This window comes from Jaculus jaculus, chromosome 14 (assembly GCF_020740685.1).
Source record: "Jaculus jaculus isolate mJacJac1 chromosome 14, mJacJac1.mat.Y.cur, whole genome shotgun sequence".
Taxonomy (NCBI): Eukaryota; Metazoa; Chordata; class Mammalia; order Rodentia; family Dipodidae; genus Jaculus; species Jaculus jaculus.
Window position 1 is genome coordinate 9,501,128 of NC_059115.1, and position 20,223 is coordinate 9,521,350.

The window sequence follows — 20,223 nt, forward strand, 5'->3', positions numbered from 1 at the left end:
AAGCCTGCCGAGCAGCTCTAGTCAAAAGGACCACCCGACCAGTCGCCCTCCGGACAATGGCGGCAGCGCCAGTGACGCTAAGACTACAACTCCCAGAAGCCCACGCGGCGAGACGCAGAACTAGACCAATGGGAGCCACCGTCAGCTCTGGCCGCAGCCAATGGCAGTCACAGACCGCGGAGCGTGCGGGTTACGCGCAGGCAGCAAGCCGTTTCCAGGGGCTGCGGGTCCCAGCGGGCCCTGGGTGGCAGGGAAGTCGTCCTCCTCCCGCCCGTCTGTCGAAGGGGGACGTGCGCCTGCGCAGTGGTGGGTGCGCGGAGCCGCGGCGGCGCCTCGGTGGTGGCGGCGTCTCTGCTGCCGCTCGGCTCTCTGCGGCGGATGACATGGCTTAATTTGAGATCCTGGACCAGTTCCGGGTGCTGGAAATAAATGCACAGGAGAACCCGGGGCTTTCGACCTCTTGCTCCGTTACTCTCTGGTTATACTTAAATTTACCTGAACCAAAATGACAGGCACCTTTGAGTTTGTTACTGTCACCCGTGTGGGGCGGCACGGAGGGGAGGGGAAGGTGGTGACCACAGAGGACGTCCCAGATTGTATCTGCAGGTGAGACAGACGCATGAGCATCACACGCTGCGATGTGTTGTTTCTGTAAGACATCATCAGGAGTGGAACAGCGGGTCCTGTCTCGTCTTTTCCTCCCTCCCTCCCTCTCTCTCTCTCTCTCTCTCTAATTGAGACGGAGAGAGAAAGATGCGGGGGGGGGGGGTGGAGAGAAATGGGCGGGCAGGGTCTCCAGCCCCTGCAAATGAAATCTAGACGTGTGTGCCACCTTGTGCATCTGACTTCGTGGGTCCTGGGGACTTGAACCTGGGTCCTTTGGTTTTGCAGGCAAAGACCTTAACTGCTAAGCCATTTTCCCAGCCACCTTTCCCTCTTTCTTTCTCTACCCTCACCCCTGTTGTCTCTCTGGTAGGCACTTTTCCCCGTTAGCTTCTAAACAGCCCAGTACCATAGTGTCTGTCTGTCCTCTACTTTCCTCCTGCCTGTCTGTATCTCTCGTGCAGGGTGGAGTCTTCTTTCTTAGGTTCTCTACCAAGCACTTGCTTTAAGAGTATTACTTATTTATTTGAGAGGGGAGAGGGAGAGAAAGAGAGAGAGAGAGAAAGAAAGAGAGAGAGAGACAGAGAAGAGAGGCAGATAGCAAGAATGGATGCGCCAGGGCCTCTAGCCAGTGCAAACAAACTCCTAGCCAGTGCAAACAAACTCAAAATTCATGCACCACCTTGGGCATCTGGTTTACGTGGGTACTGGGAAATCTAACCTGGGTCCTTTGGCTTTGCACACAAGCACCTTAACCACTAAGCCATTTCTCTAGCCCCAAAGCACTCTCTTGGATGACATAGAAGAAGCCTCTTTGTTCTACTAGCCTCTGTCAAATCTTCAAACATTTATTTATTTTTATATTTTTGAAACAGGGTCTTACTGGATAGCGGAGACTGGTTCAGAACTCAGCTCTTGCCTAATTCCCAAGTGCTGGGGATTACGAATACACACTACATATCTGGCCCATTTATCATTTCCTTATGGTGAAAACATTAAAAAATCTTAATGGCCTGGGGAGATGGCTGAGTGGTTAAAGGTTGCAAAGCCTGATAGCTTGAATTCAATTCCCCAGTACCCACATAAAGCCAGACGCACAAAGTGGCTCAGGCATGCTCATTTTCCGCCTTTCTCTCTCCTTGCAAATAAATTACAAAGCAACACACACACCAAACAAACAAGCTCAGCATAGTGGACTGTAATGCCAGCAGTTAAGAGGTGAAGGCCTGGATCAGAAACTCAAGGTTATCCTCTGTCAAATAGCCCAATGTGACACCAGCCTGGGCTACATGAGACCCTGTCTCAACCCATCCAGTTTTTAAGATTTATTTATTTGATTGTTAGAGACAGACACAAAGAGGGAGGGAGAGAATGGACATGCCAGGGCCTCCAGCCACTGCAAACGAATTCCAGATGCATGTGCCACCGTGTGCATCTGGCTTAAGTGGGACCTGGAGAATCGAACCTGGGATTTAGGCTTTGCAGGCATGTACCTAAACTGCTAAGCCATCTCTCCAGCCCCCTCCAAGTTTTAAAAACCCTTTTTCCTATTTTTTTTTTTAATTTTAGAGAGAGAGAGAGATTTGGCCCGCTAGGGCCTCAGTCACTGAAATCCAACGCCAGATGCTTGGGCCACTCAGTGGGCATGTGTGACCTTGTGTTTGCCTCACCTTTGTGCCTCTGGCTTACATGGGATCTGCAGAATTGAACATGGGTCATTAGGCTTCACAGGCAAGCACCTTAACTGCTAAGCCATCTCTCCAGTCCTTTCCTATCTTTTTTGGGGGGGAGGGGGGCACAGGGTCATGCTATGTGGACCAGGCCTGGAACTCATTTTGTAGCCTCATCTTAGTGATCTGCCTGCTTCAGCTTCCCAAGTGCTAAGCTTACAGGCATATTCTACCATTCCCCAATCTTGCTTTCTTTCTCTCTCTCTTTTTTTTTTAGTTCAGGTGTGTGTTTTGACTGTCTGAAACAGGTCTTGCAATCTATTTCAGGCTGGACTTGAACTCACTATGTCCTGTTAGCTCTAGGAGCCTCCATTTTGCAGAGGAAAATCCCAAGTATTAAAATATCTAGTGTTTTTTTTTTTTCTAAACTGAAACTTTCCACCCCCACTTCCTTTCTTCTAATGGGATCAGTGATGGCCTCTCTTATTTCCTCCTCTCAAGGGATTGGGTAGTTGTAGGGCCCATAACTATCCCACTCTGTAAGCAGAATGCAGGCTCTGGATCCTCTGCCAGAGGCATTGCATTCACTCCGAATGAACCCTGAACTGTTGCTGAGCTGCTCTCCCCTTCCTGTGCCATCGCAGTGCAAACTTAGCTTTACATGTAGCCCAGACTAGTCTTGACCTAGCGATCCCCCTACTTCAGCTTCTGGAGCACTGGGCTTATATGCATATGTCAGCATGCCTGTTTGTTTAGAGCCTTCAACAAGCCACACATATAAATTTTAGGTAAAGCCAACAAAAACAAAACACATGTGGATATATGGTTTTGATATTCTTTACTAAAAAAAAAAAAAAAAAAAACCAAACTTGAAAGCATCCTCAAATTGTGCATTTTTGTACCATCTCAGCCTGATTGGGGAGACTCTTCAAAGATGTGTCTTAGGCCACCTGACAGGAAGCTGGAAGAAGCCATTCTGCATGCAGTTCAATGGGAGAGAGAAAAATATCCAGTGAAGACACTCAACAGTGGATACTGAAAGCCTTATATATTAGGCCAGCCAGGCCGAATGAGCCAACAGGTACAATAGTGACATGTCTGGTATGGTGGAAACCAACTGCCCTCTAATTGGACAGGAGGCCCGCTCCAAGGGAGGGAATACATCCCTGATACTGAAAACTTAAATAGGGGTAGTCATGAGCCCTAGGGGTATAATGTCTGCTGCTGTCTGGCTAAATATATATACTGTGCTTATCAAACTGCCCAGTAAACACTTCTCTTAATGTTCATACCCTTATATTTATGCTTCTCTCACTTTTGGTAGAGAATCTTGTGTTTCAGATAGCAGTGACCTTGGGATGACTCAGAAGGCATCATAGTGCTGGAAAGAAGTGACTGGAATGCTCAGTATTGCAATATCTCTATCACACCTACCAAGGCTCAGGGTCTATTGTGGAAGAGGTGGTGAAAAGAATGTAACAGTCAAAGGAAGAATAGGACTCCTTACAACGTGCTGCCCCCAGATACAAAATGGCCTGGATATCCATGACCTCACAGTGCCTGACACTACCTACACAAGACCATCATAAGAGGAGGAAAAGATCATGACATCAAAATAGAAGAGAGACTGATTGAAATGGGGAGCGGATATGATGGAGGATGGAGTTTCAAAGGGAGAGGGAGAGTATTACCATGGGATATTTTTTATAATAATGGAAGTTGTTAATAAAAAAATTTTTGGGGGGGCTGGAGAGATGGCTTAGCGGTTAAGCGCTTGCCTGTGAAGCCTAAGGACCCCGGTTCGAGGCTCGGTTCCCCAGGTCCCACGTTAGCCAGATGCACAAGGGGGTGCATGCATCTGGAGTTCGTTTGCAGAGGCTGGAAGCCCTGGCATGCCTATTCTCTCTTTCTCCCTCTATCTGTCTTTCTCTCTGTGTCTGTCGCTCTCAAATAAATAAAAAATTAAAAAAAATTTTTTTTAATTGTGTTTGAAAATGCTAGGGTAAATGATACCTAAGCCTTGGTATGCCATAAATAAATAAACTCTTCATTTAAAAAAAATACACAAATATACTTTCTTTCTTTTTTCCTTTTTTTTTTTTTCTTCAAGGTAGGGTCTCACACTAGTCCAGGCTGACCTGGAATTCACTCTGTATTCTCAGGGTGGCCTTGAACTCATGGTGATCCTCCTACCTCTGCCTCCCAGTGCTGGGATTAAGTCATGCACCACTATGCATGGAAAAATACGCTTTCTTATTTTATTTTATTTATGAGATAGACAGAAAAAGAGAAAATGGGTATGACAGGGTCTCTAGCCACTGCAAATGAACTCCAGATGCATGTACCACCATGTGTATCAGAATGTGGGTAATTGAAGCCTATGGACTTTTCAGGAAAGCACCTTACCCATTAAGCCATCTCTTACCACTAGAACCATGGCCACAGCTCCTTTTTTAAAAAAAATTATTTTTGTTTATATTTATTTATTTATTTGAGAGTGACAGACAGACAAAGAGGCAGAGAGAGAGAGAGGGAGAGAGAGAGAGAGAGAGAGAGAGAGGGAGAGAGAGAGAGAGAGAATGGGTGCACCAGGGCCTCCAGCCACTGGAAACGAACTCCAGGCGCGTGCGCCTCCTTGTGCATCTGGCTAACGTGGGTCCTGGGGAATCGAGCCTCGAAACTGGGTCCTTAAGCTTCCCAGGCAAGTGCTTAACCACTAAGCCATCTCTCCAGCCCCACAGCCCTGTTTTAATGTTCACAGAAATCATATCAACTTTACTATCTCTTGTTTTTTTTTTTTTTTTTCAAGGTAGGGTCTCACTCTGGCTCAGGCTGACCTGGAATTCACTATGGAGCCTCAGGGTGGCCTCAAACTCACGGTGATCCTCCTACCTCTGCCTCCCAAGTGCTGGGATTAAAGGTGTGCGCCACCACACCCGGCTATGTCTTGTTTTTTAATTTTTTTTTATTTTCAAGGAGAGAGAGAAAGACAGAATGCGAATGAGAATAAATGGGTGCACCAGGGCTCTAGATGTTGTAAAATCACTCAAGATACATGCACTATTTTTGCATTTGCTTTACATGAGCTCTGGGGAATCAAATCTGGGTACTTGGGCTTTGCACGGAAGCACCTTAATAGCTAAGCCATCTCTAAACCTAAAGGTGCTTTTTTACAAAGCCTGACTACCTGGATTCACCGGCATCCACATAAAGCCAGACACAAAAACTGGAGCAATGACCTGGATAGATTGCTTAGGGGTTAAGGCTTTTGTCTGTGAAACCAAAGGACCCAGATTCAATTCCCAGGACCCACGTAAGTCAGATGCACAAGGTGCTGTATGAGGCTGGAGTTTGTTTTCAGTGGCTAGAGGCCATGGTTACCCATTCTCTCTCTCTGCCTCTTTCCCTTTATGTCTCATAAATAAATAAATAAACAAATATATAACAGGAGCAAGCACCTGGCATCGATTTGGTGGCAAGACATTATGGTATGCCCAAACCCACACTCATACACACAGACACACAAACACTCACTCACATGCAAGTAAATAAATGAAAATATTTTTTAAAATGTCACCATTTTTTTCAAGAATATGTTATCTGATACCCAACATAAGTAGAGTACTTCCTGAAATCTTTTCTGCAACTGAAAATATATAGAGAGATTCTGTCCACTAAGTATTTTCTGCTGACACATAAGTTTAAATGTCCTGCTGAAGATCTTTTCATATTCATTATATTCATGTTTTTTTTGCTAATTATGTCACAATTAGAAATTGGTTTTTTTTTTTTTTTTTTTTTTTTGGATAGAGTTTCCTTCTAGCCCAGGATGATCTAGAACTCACTCCATAGTCCCAGCCTGGCCTCAAACTCACAGCAATCCTCATATCTCTACCTCTTGAGTGCTGGATTAAAGGCATGCACAATCACACCTGGATGCCAATTAGAATATTTTTACCATAAGAAAGTGAGAACAGGGGCTGGAGAGATGGCTTAGTGGTTAAGCACTTGCCTGGGAAGCCTAAGGACCCCGGTTTGAGGCTTGATTCCCCAGGACCCACGTTAGCCAGATGCACCAGGGGGTGCACGGACCTGGAGTTCGTTTGCAGTGGCTGGAGGCCCTGGTGCACCCATTTTCTCTCTCTCTCTCTCTCTCTCTGCCTCTTTCTCTGTCTGTTGCTCTCAAAAATATATACATAAAAATAAATAAAAACAAAGAGAGAACATTAGCCAGGCATGGTGGCATATGCCTTTAATCCCAGCACTTGGGAGGCAGAGGTAGGAGGATCACCATGAGTTCAAGGCCACCTTGAGACTTCATAGTGAATTCCAGGTCAGCTGGGGCTAGAGTGAGCCTCTACTCAAAAAAAGAAAAAGAAAAGAAAACAAACGTAAGAACATGAACATGAGCTGAATAGATTGCTTAGCAATTAAAGGCACTTGTAGCCTGATGGCTTGTGTTTGAGTCCCTAGTACTCATATATATCACCAGATGCACAGATTTGGCACATGTATCTGGAATTCATTTACCATGTTAGGAGGATCTGTCACACTCATTCTCTCTCAAATAAATGAATAAAATATAAAAAAAAAGAGAACATGTGAAGGATTTTCCACATGGCTGGATGATGGGTTTTCCATCTTCAGAACACTCATAAGTTTCTTAAGAGATGTTCAAACTGCATATTCAGGTCAATCATGCTGTTTCTCTTCAGTATGAATTCTCTGATGTGTTACAAAGTGAGAACTCCAGCTGAAGTCCTCATGTTAATTCTACTCACCACACTTCTCTCCAGAATGAGTTTTCTTTTGTTAAATAAGGCCAAAGATTTGATAGATTTCTTAATTTGATGATGGTCTTGTCAACTATGCTGTTTTGATGTATCAAAATCAAGGACACAACTGAAACATTTCATTCAAGGATTAGAAATCCTTTTACTTCAGTGTGAGTTCACTGATTGCTAATTATTTGTGCCTTTTTGAAGAAAAGCACTCCCATATGAGTTTTACAATCTCTAACAAATTAGTTGCACCAGCTAGTAGACCTCCTATTTCATCGCATCCTTATAGCTTTGTTGGTATGAGTACTCATGGCATGCATATGATTTCCCTCTTCTGTGAGTTTCCCAATTTTGAGAAACATATGAGCTTTGAGAAAAGAGATTTATTTTCTTAAATTTACTAAAACTTCTGAATTATTTTGCAGCAAGGATTGTCTGGAATTCATTTAGGGATATATTATGGTGAAATACTGAATCATTTATTTTTTTTAAATATATTTTTTTGTTCATTATTTATTTATTTGAGAGTGACAGACACAGGGAGAAAGACAGATAGAGGTAGAGGAAGAGAGAGAGGATGGGCGCGCCAGGGTTTCCAACCACTGCAAACGAACTCCAGACGTGTGCGCCCCCTTGTGCATCTGGCTAACGTGGGACCTGGGGAACCGAGCCTCGAACCGGGGTCCTTAGGCTTCATAGGCAAGCGCTTAACCGCTAAGCCATCTCTCCAGCCCCTGAATCATTTATTATAATCACAAGTTTTTCCTCTACTTTGATATTTCTTCTGATTATTAAAAACATATTATGATAAAAAGAATGATCACTGAATATTGTAATGTTTATTCTTATTTATTTTTAAGTATATTAAAGGAAATTTTATTTTATTATTTATTTATTTATTTATTTGAGAGAGAGAGAAGTAGAAGGAGATGGAAAAAGAATGGGCATACCAGGGCCTTCTGCTGCTGAAAACAAACTCCAGATGTATGCACCACCTTGTTCAGCTGGCTTATGTGGGTGCTGGGGAATCAAATCTAGATCTTTTGGCTTTGCAGGCAAAGTGCTTTAACCACTCAGGCATCTCTCCAGCCTGATTTTATTTTTCATATTTTGTTGGTTGCTAAAGGTGAAGCTTTGGTAGGTAGCATGTGCATACTCACTTTTTTTTTTTTTTTTGCATTCTGTTCCCACTTTTGTTGTTTGATGAATGGTTATTGAAAATGGACTTATTTTTCAAACGTTTTTACTTTGTGAGCCAGATATGTGTAAATGTTGTCAGCCATGAGTTACCTGGAGTGGAAAAAACTTGGACTATAACATTCAAGCCGAAGATGATTTAGTTTCCCATATGGTAGTTAAATTAATGAATTAATGCTTCCATTTGTGATGTGTCTCTATTTTATTCTGGCCCAAGTGTATAATGAATTTTAACACTAAAAATTCATACATGAACTTTACATTCAGATTTCCCATGACCTATTTTTTTTTTTTGTTTTCCCATGACCTATTTGTAGCACACTGGTTTTCATTTTGATTCGGTTTCAGTTCTACAACTTTCCTTTCATCAAATGTAAGTGCCTAGGATTTATCTTGCACATTTTCCAATCTTTAAACATGTTGACAAGCAATGCTGTGGCAAACTCTCTCATGCACCCATAACTAGTGCCTGTATTTCTATTGTCAAAGTCCCAAAGAGTGCTCCATGTTAAAAAATAAGTGTATTTTGGGCTGGAGAGTTGGCTTCATTGTTTAGGTGCTTGCCTGTGAAGCCTAACAACCAAGATTCGATTCCCCAGTATCTTTGTAGGCCAGATGCACAAGGTGGCACATGCATCTGGAGTTTGTTTGCAGTGGCTGGAGGCCCTGGCATGCCCCATTCTCTGTCTCTAGCTGCCTACTTATCCCTCCCTCTCCTTCCTTCCCTCTCTCAAATAAATAAATAAATAAATACATACATACATTAAAATATTTTTTACAAAGTGTAGCATTTGCCAGGTGTGGTGGCACATGCCTTTAATCCCAGCACCTGGGAGGCAGAGGTAGGAAGATCACCATGCGTTAGAGGTGACCCTGAGACTACATAGTGAATTCCAGGTCAGTCTGAGCAGCAGTAAAACCCTACATTGAAAAACCAAACCAAACCAAACCAAACAAAACAAAAAAGGGGCATTATTTGGCACACACCTTTAATCCTAGTACTTGGGAGGCAGAGATAGGAGGATCTCTGTTAGTTTGAGGCAAGCCTGAGACTACATAGTGAATTGCAGGTCAACCTGGATAGAGTAAGACCCTACCTCGAAAACCAAACAATAAGAGCATAATGTTTCATTTAATTTGTATTTCCTAACTGATTGTGATTTGAGGCTTCACATATTCTTATTGAACATATTATGTTTTCATTTCTGTGTTTTATCTAATTTACATCTTTGCTTTTTGGTCATTTTATAGGTACTCATGGTAGGCTATAAAGGATAATCTTGTACTTTTTTTTGTGGTTTTTTGAGGTAGGGTCTCACTCTAGCCCAGGCTGACCTGTAATTCACTGTGTAGTTTCAGGGTGGCTTTAAACTCACAGTGATCCTCCTACCTCTGCTTCCCAATTTCTGGGATTAAAGGTCATTCTGCTAAAACTTTTTTTTTGCATTTTTCATAATATATTCATTTCTTCATTGTATGTTTTTGGCATACAAGAAAATATTTTTGGTTTTTTGAGGTAGGGTTTCACTCTATCCCAGGCTGACCTGGAACTCACTCCCAGGCTGGCCTTTAACTACAGCGATCCTTTTACAGCTGTCTCCTGAATGCTCGGATTAAAAGCATGCACCACCACACCCAGGTAAAATGTTATAATTAATTACTTTTTTATTTACCAGCAGAAAGCGATAGAAGAGAGACAGACAGAGGAGAATGGACACACCAGGGCCTCTAGCCACTGCAAACTCCAGACTCATTTACCAATTTTGGAACTTGGCTTTACCTGGAATAAACTGGGTTGTTAGGCTCTGCAGGCAAGCACCTGAACTGCTGAACCATCTCTCCAGCCTGCTGAAATTTACACACACACACACACACACACACACACACACACATACACACACACACACACATATAGTTTTTCAAGGTAGGGTCTCACTCTAGCTCAGGCTGACCAGGAATTCACTCTGTAGTCTCAGGGTGGCCTTGAACTCATGGCGATCCTCCTACCTCTGCCTCCCGAATGCTGGGATTAAAGGCGTGCACCACCACACCCAGATCAAAATAATATATTTTTATGTATAAAATATATGTCTATTCTTATACAAATGAATAGGGACCTTGTTTCCTGCCTTGCTTTAAAATAGTATTCCAGGGCTGGAGAGATGGCTTAGCGGTTAAACGCTTGTCTGTGAAGCCTAAGGACCCCGGTTCGAGGCTCGGTTCCCCAGGTCCCACGTTAGCCAGATGCACAAGGGGGCGCATGCGTCTGGAGTTCGTTTGCAGTGGCTGGAAGCCCTGGCGCGCCCATTCTCTCTCCCTCTACCTGTCTTTCTCTCTGTGTCTGCCGCTCTCAAATAAATAAATAAATAAATAAATAGATGAAAAAGAAAAGAAAGAAGCACATTTAGTGGGCCGATTTGGATTTTGGAGGCAACACATTCCTCATGTGGGTGTGTTACTCTGTCCTATATACCAAGTGACTCAGGAAGATGCTAATTTTCAGTGGGACCCAAAACAAGAAACAGCTCTTCAACAGGTTCAGGCTGCTCTGCCACTTGGGCCATATGTTCCAGAAGATCTGATGATACTTGAGTTGTCAGTGGCAGATAGGGATGCTGTTTGGAGCCTTTGGCAGGCCCCCATAGGTAAATCACAGGGGAAACCCTTGGAATTCTGGAGCAAGGCCCTGCCATCTTCTGCAGACAATTGTTCTCCCTTTGAGGGACAGCTCTTGGCCTGCTTTTGGATCTTAGTGGAAACTAAACACTTGACCATGGGTCATCAAGTCACTATGTGACCTGAGCTGCCCATTATGAACTGGGTGTATCTGACCCACCAGGCCATAAAGTTGGACGTGCACAGCAGCAGTCCATCATCAAGTGGAAGTGGTATATACGTGATCAGGCTTGAGCAGGCCCTGGAGGCACAAGTAAGTTACATGAGGAAGTTGGCCAAATTCCTATGGTTTCTACTCCTGTTCTAATGCCTCCTGTTCCCAAGCATGCACATATGGCATCATGCCCTATGATCAATTGACTGAGGAGGAGAGGACTAAGGCATGGTTTATTGATGGTTCAGCGCATCATATGGGCACCTCCCAGAAGTGGACAGCCGCAGCATTACAGCCCTTTCCAGGATGACTCTGAAGGACTGTGTTGAAGGGTAGCCTTCAGAATGGATAAAACTATGGGCAGTGCATATGGCTGTGCATTTTTCTTGGAAGAAAAAATGGCCAGATGTGAAGTTATACACTGATTCATGGGCTGTGTCCAGTGGTTTGGCTGGATGGTCTGGGACTTGGAAGGAGCACAGTTAGAAAAATGGTGAGGACATTTGGGGAAGGTGTTTGTGGATAGAACTGTAAGTGGGCAAAGGATATAAAGATACTTGTGTCCCATGTTAATGCCCATCAGGTGACCTTATCAGAGGATGACTTTAATAATCAAGCAAACAAGCTGACCTGTTCTGTGGATAGTGGCCAACCTCTTTCCTCAGCCACCTCTGTCATTGCCCAATGGGTCCATGAACTAACTGGTCATGGTGACAGGGATGCAGGTTATGCACGGGCCCAACAACATGGACTTCCACTAAGGCTGACTTGGCTACAGTTGCTGAGCGCCAAATCCACCAGCAAGAGACCAACTCTGAACCCCTGGTAGCATTCCTCAGAGTGACCAGCCAGCAACTTGGTGGCAGGTTGACAACATTGGACCACTTCCATCATAGAAAGGGCAGTTTTGTCCTTACTGGAATAGACAACTTATTCTGGGTATGCATTTGCATTTCCTGTACACAATGCTTCTGCCAAAACTACCATCCTTGGGCTTACAGAATGCCTTATCCACCATCACATTATTCCACACAGCATTGCTTTTGACCAAGGAACTCACTTCACAGCCAAGGAAGTGAGGCAGTGGGCTCATGATTATGGGATTCACTGGTCTTACCATGTGACCCACTACCCTGAGGCAGCTGGCTTGACAGAATGGTGGAATGGCCATTTAAAGAAACAGTTATGGCACCAACTAGGTGGCAGCAGCTTGGAGGGCTGGGGGAGTGTGCTGCAGCAGGCTGTACATGCTCCGAGTCAGCGTCCTATACATGGTACTGTTTATCCTATAGCCCGAATTCATGGGTCCAGGAATCAAGAGGTGGAAATGGGAATGTTACCACTTACCATCACCCCAAGTGAGTCAAATTATTGCTTTCTAAAGCCAGGTGTGGTGGCACATGCCTTTAATCCCAGCACTCGGGAGGCAGAGGTAGGATTGCCATGAATTCAAGGCCACCCTGAGACTACATAGTAAATTCCAGCTCAGCTTGGGCTAGTGAGACCCTACCTCAAAAAACCAAAAAAAAAAATTTTTTTTTTTTTTTTTGCTTTCTATTCCCACAACCTTATGCTCTGGTGACCTAGAAGTCTTGGTTCCAGAGGGGCAAGTACTTTTATCAGGAGGAACAAAGAATATTCCATTGAACTGGAAGCTAATACTTCCCCCTGGCCACAATGGGCTCCTGATGCCCTTGGGTGAACAGGCTAAGAAAGGAGTTAGTGTTAGCAACGGTGATTGATCCAGATTGCCAGGGGGAATTGGACTGCTCCTCCACAATACAGGTAAGGAAGAGTATGACTGGAGAGCAAAAGATCCTTTAGGGTTCCTCTTGGTGTTACCATGCCCTATTATGAAAGTCTGTGGACAACTCTAACAACCTAATCAAGGCAGTGTGCTAAATAGCTCAGATTTCTTCAGGAATGTAGGTATGGGTCACTCCTGCAGGCAAAGAACAAAGACCTGCTGAGGTTCTTGCTGAAAGTGGAGGAAATACAGAATGGGTAGAAGATGGTAGTTTCAAATACCAGCAAAGGTAACATGGCCAGTTACAAAAACGAGGACTGCAACTGCAATGAATGTTTCTGTTCTACCTTGTTAATGAGTGTTTGCACATATCTACACCAATATTAAGATGCTTTTGATTTTCTATATCTCTATTAGGCAATCAATATTAAGATTATATCACTAGTTAACTGTTGAATTTATATTTGACCTGTTATATTAGAGACTAAAAATTCCTCAAGGGACCTTGGTTTGTGTTGGGGGTGGTGTAAGAGTGTATGTTTCCAGTTGTACATGGGACAGTTATGCCATGTTAGGCAGAATTATGACCTTGTTACTATCTTCATTTGGAAATTAAGCATGAGGTAAGGTGATATGGTTTGGTGTCAAGTTGACAAGGGGTAGACTTCTAAAGTTAAGTTTTGTTGTCAACTTGACCTGTTTAGAAATCCACACATTCCTCTTGAGTGGGTCTTTGAAGTTGCTTCTATGAAGGATTAACTGAAGGAGGAAGTCCTTATATCAGGGTGAGCTCGTCCCCCAGTATTACCACTGGTGGCCTCTTGTATGTCCTCTGACCCAGTCTCCATGGACTATTTCCTTCAGAAAAAGCAGCAAATCATTCACTTAGGACATGACTGTACCTGCCTTGTGGATTAGCTCCTAAGGGCACTAATACACTGTGTGTGCATGATGCTGATATTGAACCCACAAGGCTTCACACATACAAATCGTGTTCTCTACCACTGAGGTATAAGCAGCCCAAATATGTTTTCCAATGGTATACAGAACTCAGAAAACCCGTGACGGAGACCTGGAGCATGGGTCAAAGTACAGCACCTTTGAAAAGCTGCTTGACCGAGAGAATTTCTCCTATCATATGAGCTGGTATCAGTCACATGTCCTGGTGCTGCCAGTATTTTGTTACTTTTCTCAGTGATGGGAAACTTACTGGGAAAGTTCTCTTGAGTCCCTTGGGACAAGTAGAAATTTAAAGTGAGTAAATATTTGCAGGTGACACTTGGGTCACTGAAAACTTCCAGCCCATTGGGTCTCCAGTGACCCTTTGAAGTTTCCCACCATCTACATGTCTAACCCTACTACCACATACCCTAAGGAGGGGAATTACCTGCCCCTTCAAATCACCTGCAACTTGGGGGCTAGAGGTCAGTACCACTGCCCTAATTTGCTAGAACTATCTGACCACATACTTGTTTGAATGTTGATCATTGTAAGCATTAAAGATGCCAAATTAAATGGGAAAACACAGGTTTATATGCTGAAAAATAGTTTATTTATCTACATTCTTTTAGTTCTTGCCCATACACATACATAAATACTTTACCCTGAATATAATTATCAGTGCATATCATTCTAACACTGAGGTACGACCTCAGCAAAAGTTTATTTAAAAAAATGGTATATAGATCTTACCACCCTATACTGGCTTTTCAACACTTATGAGTTGAAAATTTCATCAATTTTTATTTTACTTATTTGCACTAGGACCTCTAGCCATCGCAGATGAACCCAGACATATATGCCACCATGTGCAACTGGCTTATGTGGGTACTAGGGAATCGAACCTGGGTTCTTAGGCTTCATAGGCAAGTGCCTTAACTGCTAAGCCATCTCTCCAGCCCTTCCTTGATTTAAAAAACAATTATGCTTGGCTAAATATCCAACTAAATAAAATTAGTAAGTTAATTCATTGGTAATCTCCTGCTCACTCTGTCTACTGAGTGCTGAGCTACCCGTTGATGGGGGATTACCCTCTAAGCTCTGTCAGTCAATCCTCCAGAGTTTCATCCCAAGGCGGATGCTCATTGTGGTTCATCTTAGTGTGTGTTTTCTGATGCCCAATAAGGTGTGAGCTCTGGGTGAAAGCTTTTCCACACTTGTTGCACACATATGGGCGCTCCCCAGTGTGAGTTCTCTGATGCCTGATGAGGTGGGAGCTCTGGCGGAAGGCTTTCCCACAGTCCTGACACTCATAAGGCTTAGCTCCAGTATGAGTCCTCAGGTGCTGAGAAATGGCTGAGCGGTCATTGAAGGTCCTCCCACACTCTGGACACTCAAATGGTCTTTCTCCACTATGAATTCTCTGATGCTGTGTGAGGGAAGAGCTCTGAACAAATGCTTTTCCACAGGCTTGACACACATAGGGCCTCTCTCCTGTGTGAATCTTTTTATGGACAGAAAAGTATCTTGGATTCCGGAATATTTTACCACATTCACTGCATCTGCAAATTTGACTCCCCTTGTGAATTCTTATAAAAGTAATTTGCTGAGCATGCCGGCTGCCCTTCCTACAACTGCTGCTTTTCTTGGCTTTTCCCCCATCAGAGTCCTTCTGGTGAATTCTGACATGTGAACTGTGTTTCATAGAACTGCTGTTCTCCCTGTCCTTTCCCCCTTCAGAGTCCTGGTGAATTCTGAGAAGTGAACTGTGTTTCACAGAACTGCTGCTGTCCCTGTCCTTGGCCCCTTCAGAGTCCTTCTGGAAAATTCTGACATGTGAACTGTGTTTCACAGAACTGCTGCTGTCCCTGTCCTTGGCCCCTTCAGAGTCCTTCTGGAAAATTCTGACATGTGAACTGTGTTTCACAGAACTGCTGCTGTCCCTGTCCTTTGCCCCTTCAGAGTCCTTCTGGAAAATTCTGACAAGTGAACCGTATTTCATGGAACTGTTGCTGTCCCTGTCCTTTCCCCCTCCAGAGTCCTTCTGGTGAATTCTGACATGTGAACTGTATTTCACAGATCTGCTGCTGTCCCTAGCCTTTCTCACTTCAGAGTCCTTCTGGTGAATTTTGACAAGTGAAGTGCGTTTCACAGAAGTGCTACTTTCTCTGACCCTTTCCACTTCAGAGACCTTTTGGAGAATTCTGATATGTGATCTCTGTTTCATGGATCTGCTGCTGTCCCTGTCCTTTTCCCCTTCAGAGACCTTTTGGAGAATTCTGACAGGTGAACTGTGTTTTACGGAACTGCTGCTATTCCTGGTCTTTCCCCGTTCAGAGTCCTTCTGGTGAATTCTAAGATGGGAGCCATGTTTCATGGAGTTACTGCTGGCCCCAGCTTTCTTCACTTCACAGCCCCTCTGGGGAGTTTTCACAGGTGAACCCTGTGTCATGGAGTTACTGCTGCCCCTGGCTTTCTCCACTTCAAAACCTTTCTGGGGAGTTTTTACAGGTGAACCTTGTGTCATGCAATTACTGCCTCTGGCGTTCCCCACTTCACAACCCTTCTGGGAAGTTTTCATAGGTGAATGATGTGTCATGCAATTACTGTCTCTGGCTTTTTCTACTTCACAGCCCTTCTGGGGAGTTTTTACAAGTGAACCCTGTGCCATAGAATTTCTACTGCCCCTGGCTTTTCCCACTTCATAGCCCTTCTGGGAAGTTTTCATAGGTGAATGACGTGTCATGGAATTACTGCCGTCTCTGGCTTTCTCCACTTCACAGCCCTTCTGGGGAGTTTTTACAGGTGAACCCTGTGTCATGGAACTTATGCTGTCTGTGGCATTTCCCCCATCACAGAACATCTGGTCAATTTTTACATGTAACCCATGAGTTAGACTTTTAATCTCTGAGCCAGGTGTGTGCAAGTGTTTTCTAGGAGGAACATTCTGGAGTGAACCTTGGCTTGTATGAAGACTAATTTTTCCCTGGGATTTGGAGCTTTCAGAGAGCTGGTTCTGAGTGATTTCTGTTTCTTGCACAAGCTCCATTTGTTCCAATTCTGTGCCTATGACTTCTTGAACTCCCCCTTGAAAGACACCTTCTACGACAGAGGAATGGGTACCACTCCTTGAGCATTCCTGCACTTGCACATCATGAACTGGTTCTACTGCTGACATTGTTGAACCTGGAGTTAATTCTTTGCTTCCCAGTGTAGTCTGCCATCCTAAAAGAAACCAGAAGTTGTGGATACTGAAGTCAAAGTTCCAGGATGTATTTGACAGTGTAACACATAATTAAGGGAACCCTCCCCCAGAAATACACATGTGGTCATTCAATCCAGTCTGTGAAAAACTGCAGCAGCAAAACGAAACCATTAGGTGACCAAGAAGGGGTGAAGCTAAGGAGCTTTGTCTCATTCCCTCAGGGCTAGCTCCTGAGGTTGCCTCTGTTCATCAAAGGCTCCCACCGCAGTTTCAGCTAAAGGACCTGGACAGAACAAGATACCCTTTAGGTTTTGGAGTAGGGTTGAGAAGGTAAGAGTCCTGATTGGATCCTGAGTTATTCCAAAAGCAAATTCAGTCTTACCCACAGAGACTAGGTTGTCTAAGGTCTCCAGCATCACATCATGGTATGCGGTCCTCTGTGATGGGCCTAGCAACGTCCACTCCTCCTTACTGAAGTCCACAGCCACATCCTGGAAGGTCACTGGCTCCTGTAGTATTACACATGTTTGGGACTTGTTAGTAGAGATAGAAGAAAGGCTACTGGGACATTAGGATAGCTAGAGACCATCTCCTCTGCTTGAGAGATTGCTTAAGACAACAATACTGAGCCCAGGAAAGGCCCACTAGGTCCTTTTCACAGGTCAGAGTATGGGTCCTAAGCTGGGAGGTGGAGCTCCTGGCTCACGAAGAGTTACAGTGCAATAAACCAATGACTTCTACCATACCCACACCTCTATTAAGCCTGCACTGTATGCACAAAATCCTACTGGAGAACATGCTCCCTTCTAGGAATAGCTTTACCCCACATGGTAGAACCAATATTGAAGACTAAACTGTTGCTTTTTGGGTCAAATCTGACCTGGGGTACAGCCTTCAGCTATACATGATCACCTCTTTATGGGGAGATGATTAAGACCCTAAGAGGAAAGACCTTCTCTCCCTGCTTTACTCCTTTGACTGGATCTGGGAGGCATTTTGTCCAGATGGAACAAAGCCTGCCTCAGAAGGAACAAAACAGAACCAGAAGTCTGTGTTTGGTCATATTCTTTACCTTAGCTAACATCAATCTTGCTAAAAGCCTAACCCAGACTGCTCACTATACGAGGACTTTACCACATACAGCGCAAACAGCACTGACCAATGGAACATGCAAAACACCACCCCATCTGGGCATGGTGGTGCACACTTTCAATCCCAGCATTCGGGAGGCAGAGGTAGGAGGATCACAGCAAGTTCAAGGCTACTCTGAGATTACATAGTGAATTCCAGGTCAGCCTGGGCTAGAGTGAGACCTTAACTCAAAAAACCATGCAAAACAACAACAACAAAATCACCCTGATGGTTGGCAGGGTCAGGCCAGTTCTGTTTTGTTCATACCTCCTAGTACGGTCTTTCAATTATAATTCCCTAAATATGTGTTTCTGAAGGAGACACAGCTGTACTGTTCTAACAGTACAACGTGGTCCCCACAGCCTGCCAGTGATTGTTTCCCCTTCTCAAATCACAGCCAACCCTTAGTCACCTTCTTGCTTCATGCTGTTTCTGCTCTCAGGTCACAATGACTGGAACTTGGGCTATTTCAGAATCCCGGTAAGTCCCAAGAACTCAAAAGGATGAAATGGCTTACTCTGTATGTAGCCTCAGTAAGGCCTAGCGCAGACACTTTAGGAGCGACACACTAGAGGATGCTGTGACCACAGAAACAGAGGGTAAAGTTCTTACCTCAGGTAGCACCATCACCGGAATGTCCATGTCCTCCTTCCCCTCCTGTTGAATACTGGCCACAGAAAAGATATGCAATGCTGAAAGGGACACCACATGAATGGATCAGCAGGGATATGGGTCTCAGAAAGGATGGCAGGTCTCTGTAATCCATGATCTGTGCACCCATCTCTCCCCTCACTCCCTTGTCATCTCCTTTCAAGTTCTCTGCTAGGGTGGTGGCGGGGCTGCAAGACGGCTGCGCAAGCACGGTAAGGAGGCTTGGGTCTGGTGGCAGGCACATGCATGCTGACATAGTGGCACCTCGGCCTGTGCAGATGCAGTGTCTCCACTTCCCTCCCTGGTGGCCCTGGCCCCCTGCCTCCTTTCCCCTTCATGAAGCTGGCTCCGGGGAGTATTCACCCTGTGAGGAGGCTGGACTCTGGAGGCACCCTCTCTACTCCCATAAGACCATGTGCTCTTAAGGTTTTATACAGGGACGTAGACTTAATGCAAATTCAGCTTACACTGGACACAGGTGATGTTCTATCTACATGGGCCACAAAGTCATAAGCACAGGTGCAATTCACATTCTTTGGAGGTTTAACCACATTAGACATAGACAAGACCCTATTGCCTTGTGTATTGTAAATGAGTAAAATAAACTTCCTAGGTAAAACAAACAAGTTCAGCATAAGGCAAGGAATGTCAGGATGTTTAGCTCTCTGCTCTGTTATTTCCTTTTGCTCTTGCTTACTGTTATATGCTATTTAAAGTCACGGCAAGCTGAAGAAAGGGATGACGCCCCCTTTTATCTCAGACCCTATGCAAGTTTAAGCCATGTGTCCCCCAGACCCTGTCCAGAGACAAAATGGCCAATTGTCTCTCAGAAGGGAAAGGGAATGACAAACATTTGGTTCTCTTTATAGTTCTTCTCTTTTGAACACCTAAAGTGACATCTGTTAGATGAAATTTCTCACTAGATAAAGAGATCAGATAGGTAAACTGAGTCAAGGTATTTGATCAAGGTTACAAGGTTACAAATTCCTTACATAAAACAAGCATCACACTTACCTAAGTGTATATCAAGGTAAGAACATATGATAAAAAGACATCAAGTACTGCTGGGCGTAGTGGCGCATGCCTTTAATCCCAGCACTCGGGAGGCAGAGGTAGGAGGATCACTGTGATTTCGAGGCCACTCTCAGACTACATAGTGAATTCCAGGTAAGCCAGGACCAGAGTAAGACCCTACCTCGAAAACCAAAAAAAAAAAGACATCAAGTAAATGATCTCACCTGTCTCTCTAATATCAACAAAGGGTAGGATATTTAAGGTAATAAGACCAAAAATTACCTTTAGAATAATAAAACTCTTTAGTCCCAAACATTCACTGACCAGTTGGAGGTCCCATATCCTAGGTTCCCACAGAGTGGAGAAGGGAAAATGGTCCCAGAGGATGCCCCCGCCCAGCTTGGCATCTAAGGCACCAAAATGGGAGCAAGGGCAGAAATCTCCACAACTGCGCT

General features: G+C 44.3%; 1 protein-coding gene across 3 annotated transcripts in view; it reads right to left on the bottom strand.

The window, feature by feature from the left end:
- Positions 1–14,404: 14,404 nt before the first annotated feature.
- Positions 14,405–20,223, bottom strand: part of Znf274 (zinc finger protein 274) — a 36,931-nt gene continuing 31,112 nt past the window's right edge. For all 3 annotated transcript variants that reach the window (XM_045133411.1, XM_045133412.1, XM_045133410.1), the window contains exons 6-8: positions 18,716–18,795; positions 17,355–17,481; positions 14,405–16,992 (exon numbers count right to left, since the gene is read on the bottom strand). In XM_045133411.1, the coding sequence (XP_044989346.1) occupies positions 14,876–16,992; positions 17,355–17,481; positions 18,716–18,795 (2,324 nt within the window). In that variant the 3' untranslated portion in view covers positions 14,405–14,875. The remainder of the gene's footprint in view (positions 16,993–17,354; positions 17,482–18,715; positions 18,796–20,223) is intronic.